The sequence below is a fragment of the Scomber japonicus genome, chromosome 9 (assembly GCF_027409825.1).
Source record: "Scomber japonicus isolate fScoJap1 chromosome 9, fScoJap1.pri, whole genome shotgun sequence".
Classification (NCBI taxonomy): domain Eukaryota; kingdom Metazoa; phylum Chordata; class Actinopteri; order Scombriformes; family Scombridae; genus Scomber; species Scomber japonicus.
Genome location: NC_070586.1, coordinates 2432864 through 2436734, shown reverse-complemented (window position 1 = coordinate 2436734; position 3871 = coordinate 2432864). Strand labels below are relative to the sequence as shown.

The following is a 3871-nucleotide window of genomic DNA, read 5'->3' as shown; positions in this document are numbered from 1 at the left end:
TGGGTATGTGTGAAGTGTAAAGTGCTGTAGTGTAGTGCTTACAGTTAGTGCATGTTGCTACTGCCTTGTGCTCTGTGTGCTACTCTCTGCTTACATCTACTGTTACACTTGATACTGACCAGTAAGATGTTCTTAATACTGCCACAGTAAAAGTTACTTAGTGTTATATGATCAGGGTGACTTTTGAACACTGGAAATAAATTGTGTACTCGTCCCGGCAGTAGCCCCGTGGCACTCAAAATTTCCCTGGAATTTTCTAGTGTTTACTTTACAATTCTCTTTTGCCAAATTTCGGCGCGTAACTCCTCCCACAGCTTTGAGGAAACCTCGACAATATATACATCAAAACGTGCGGCTCGATCGGGGGAGGGGTGCTATGACTTTTGGTGTTGAAATTCCAAAGTTTCCCAAAGTTATTCCCAAAACAATATCGGCATAATTCTCCATTGGAAATGAATGGGAATTTCTTTTTGAACAAAAAATTTCTTCTTTTTTCAGAATCACCTAGCTCTCTCATACTTGCACATAGAAATGTGATTCAGACTTTAAAACAGAGGAAAACTTGTGCTCTCTTCACAACATTAAACTGTTTTAACATAACCTGTAAACTTTTCAAAGTATGAGCAGTCAAACGAGGAGTGGAAATCACTTTTTCTTCAAAGTTAAGAGTGGAAGCGGCAGTTATTGACAGTCTTACTGCTCAAATGCAGGCCAGGCAGGCGTGTGTGTGTGTGTGTGTGTGTGTGTGTGTGTGTGTGTGTGTGTGTGTGTGTGTGTGTGTGTGTGTGTGTTTTGTGCACACTGTGTTGTAGTGCTTAGAGTTAGTGTATGTTGCTACTGCCTTGTGCTCTGTGTGCTACTCTCTGCTTACATCTACTGTTACACTTGATACTGACTAGTAAGATGTACTTAATACTGCCACAGTAAAAGTTACTTAGTGTTATATGATCAGGGTGACTTTTGAACACTGGAAATAAATCGTGTACTCGTCCCGGCAGTAGCCCCGTGGCACTCAAAATTTCCCTGGAATTTTCTAGTGTTTACTTTACAATTCTCTTTTGCCATATTTGTGTTGGGATTCATAAAATGTGAAGTTGACAGGCGGGGTCTGCACAAAATTTAAACGGGGGGGCCGAGACCGGCGGCAATCCCTGTCTCGCTCCCCATTAAACCTAATGTAATCGTCTTCTCTTTTCAAATGAATCTCACTCTGTGTTCACACTGAGCTTACTCGCTCATTTTAAGGAATATCTGAATAAAATAAACACTGTCAGAATCTGCCGGCTTCTGTGTCTCTCACGGTGTTTTCGGTTTTTGGACAGGAGTTACGGTTTTCTCACAGTTTGCAATTGTTCGGAACCTTGTCAGAAGCCAAATCCTTTAGAATTTTGAGACATTTTTCAAGGCAGATCCTGAAATCGCCATAGCAACCGCAGGGCCTTAGCTGACCTTAGCAACCTGTTGCTGGGCAGAATCTGATCTACCTTTTTGTGATTGGCTGAACTGAGCTACCTTTTTGTGATTGGCTAATTCTTCCTGTCTGTCTGTTTTGCCAGTTAACTGAGGTAGCAGCCGAGCTAGTATTGATACTCTCTCTCTATATATACATATGAATTATATTGACACTCTTACTGCTCAAATGCTGGCTTGTGTGTGTGTGTGTGTGTGTGTGTGTGTGTGTGTGTGTGTGTGTGAGTACACACTGTGTTGTAGTGCTTAGAGTTAGTGCATGTTGCTACTGCCTTGTGCTCTGTGTGCTACTCTCTGCTTACATCTACTGTTACACTTGATACTGACCAGTAAGATGTACTTAATAATGCCACAGTAAAAGTTACTTAGTGTTATATGATCAGGGTGACTTTTGAACACTGGAAATAAATCATGTACTCGTTCCGGCAGTAGCCCCGTGGCACTCAAAATTTCCCTGGAATTTTCTAGTGTTTACTTTACAATTCTCTTTTGCCATATTTCGGCCAAAACTCCTCCCACAGCTTTGAGAAAACCCCAACAATATACACATCAAAACGTGCGGCTCGATCGGGGGAGGGGTGCTATGACTTTCGGTGTTGAAATTCCTATTTTTCCCAAAGTTATTCCCAAAACAAAACAGGCATAATCCTCCATTGGAAATGAATGGGAATTTCTTTTTAAACACAAAATTTCATCTTTTTTCGAAGTCAACTAGCTCTCTCATACTTGCACATAGAAATGTGATTCAAACTTTAAAACGAAGGAAAACTTGTGCTCTCTCCAAAACACTAAACTGTTTTAACATAACATGTAAACTTTTCAAACTATGAGCAGTCAAACGAGGAGTGGAAATCACTCTTTCTTCAAAGTTAGAGTGGAAGCATCAGTTATTGACAGTCTTACTGCTCAAATGCAGGCCAGGCAGGTATGGTGTGTGTGTGTGTGTGTGTGTGTGTGTGTGTGTGTGTGTGTGTGTGTGTGTGTGTGTGTGTGTGTGTGTGTGTCTTTGTTTGTGTGTTTTGTACACACTGTGTTGTAGTGCTCAGAGTTAGTGCATGTTGCTACTGCCTTGTGCTCTGTGTGCTACTCTCTGCTGTACTCGTCCCGGCAGTAGCCCCGTGGCACTCAAAATTTCCCTGGAATTTTCTAGTTCTTCTTCTTCTTCCGCCGTTTTTCGGCGCGTAACTCGTCCCGCAGCTTTGAGAAAACCCCGACAATATATACATCAAAACGTGCGGCTCGATCGGGGGAGGGGTGCTATGACTTTTGGTGTTGAAATTCCATCATATCTGTCAACACATTCAACATTTTTATTTTAACCCTCCTGTTGTCCTCGAGTCAAGGAAGGAAGGGAGGGGGGAAAAAGGAAGGAAAGGAGGGAGGGAGGAAGGATGGAAGGGAGGAAGAAGGAAGGAAGGAAAGGAGGAAGGAAGGAGGAAGGAAGGGAGGAAGAAGGAAGGTAGGAAGGAGGGATGAAACAAGGAAGGAGGGAGGGAGAAAGGAAAAGAGGAAGGGAGGAAGGAAGGAAGGAAGGAAAGAAGGAAATAGGAAAGAAAGAAGGGAGGAAGGAAAGGAAGGAAGGAAAGAAGGAGGAAGGTATGAAAGAAGGAAGGACAGGTGGAAGGAAGGAAAGAGGGAAGGAAGGACAGACGGCAAAAAGGAAGGAAGGAATGAAGGAACGGTCAAAACAGACGGGGTCAATTTGACCCAGGAGGACGACAGGAAGGTTAAAGGAGATAATCTACATAACTGTGTAGCTAATAAACTAGCACTTTGCAGTTTATTGTTGTTCTTAATAATGATATAATCAGTTTACCTGCATTCTGTCTCTTGAGCTCCTCCACCTCGTTTTCACTGGCGTTCATTCTGGCCTCCAACACTGTCAACACATTTAACATTCATATTATAGTAAAGTTTATAGTCAACAGGTTTCAAGTTGTTAACATGATCACTATGGAGACTGACCTGTGCTCTTATCTTCACTCGCTGTTACTCTGGATTGAAGATCTGCAATAGAAGACACAATTAATAATCAGATTAATAATTGTTCAGCAGGCAACAGTTTTTACATTTTATTGATTATTGTAGTTTACCTGTGTTCTCCATCTTGAGCTCCTCCATCACATCTTCACTGGTTTTCATTCTGCCCTTCAAAACTGTGAACACATTCAACATGTTTATTTTAAAGGAGATAATCTGCATAACTGGAACTTGAAATATTTGTATGTGTAGCTAATAAACTAGTAGCTGTGTATTTTTGCAGCTTACTGCTGTTTTTAATAATGATATAATCAGTTTACCTTCATTCTCTATCTTCAGCTTCACCACCTCGTTCTTGAGCTCCTCCACCTCGTTTTCACTGGTGGTCATTTTGGACTCCAACACTGTCGACACATTTAAA

At 41.7% G+C, this 3871-nt stretch overlaps 1 protein-coding gene across 1 annotated transcript in view; it reads right to left on the bottom strand.

The window, feature by feature from the left end:
- Positions 1 to 3336, bottom strand: part of LOC128364359 (complement C1q tumor necrosis factor-related protein 3-like) — a 38730-nt gene extending 35394 nt beyond the window's left edge. The window contains exon 1 of the mRNA XM_053324896.1: positions 3287 to 3336. Coding sequence (XP_053180871.1) covers positions 3287 to 3335 — 49 coding nt within the window. The 5' untranslated portion in view covers position 3336. The remainder of the gene's footprint in view (positions 1 to 3286) is intronic.
- Between the last annotated feature and the right edge of the window lie 535 nt (positions 3337 to 3871).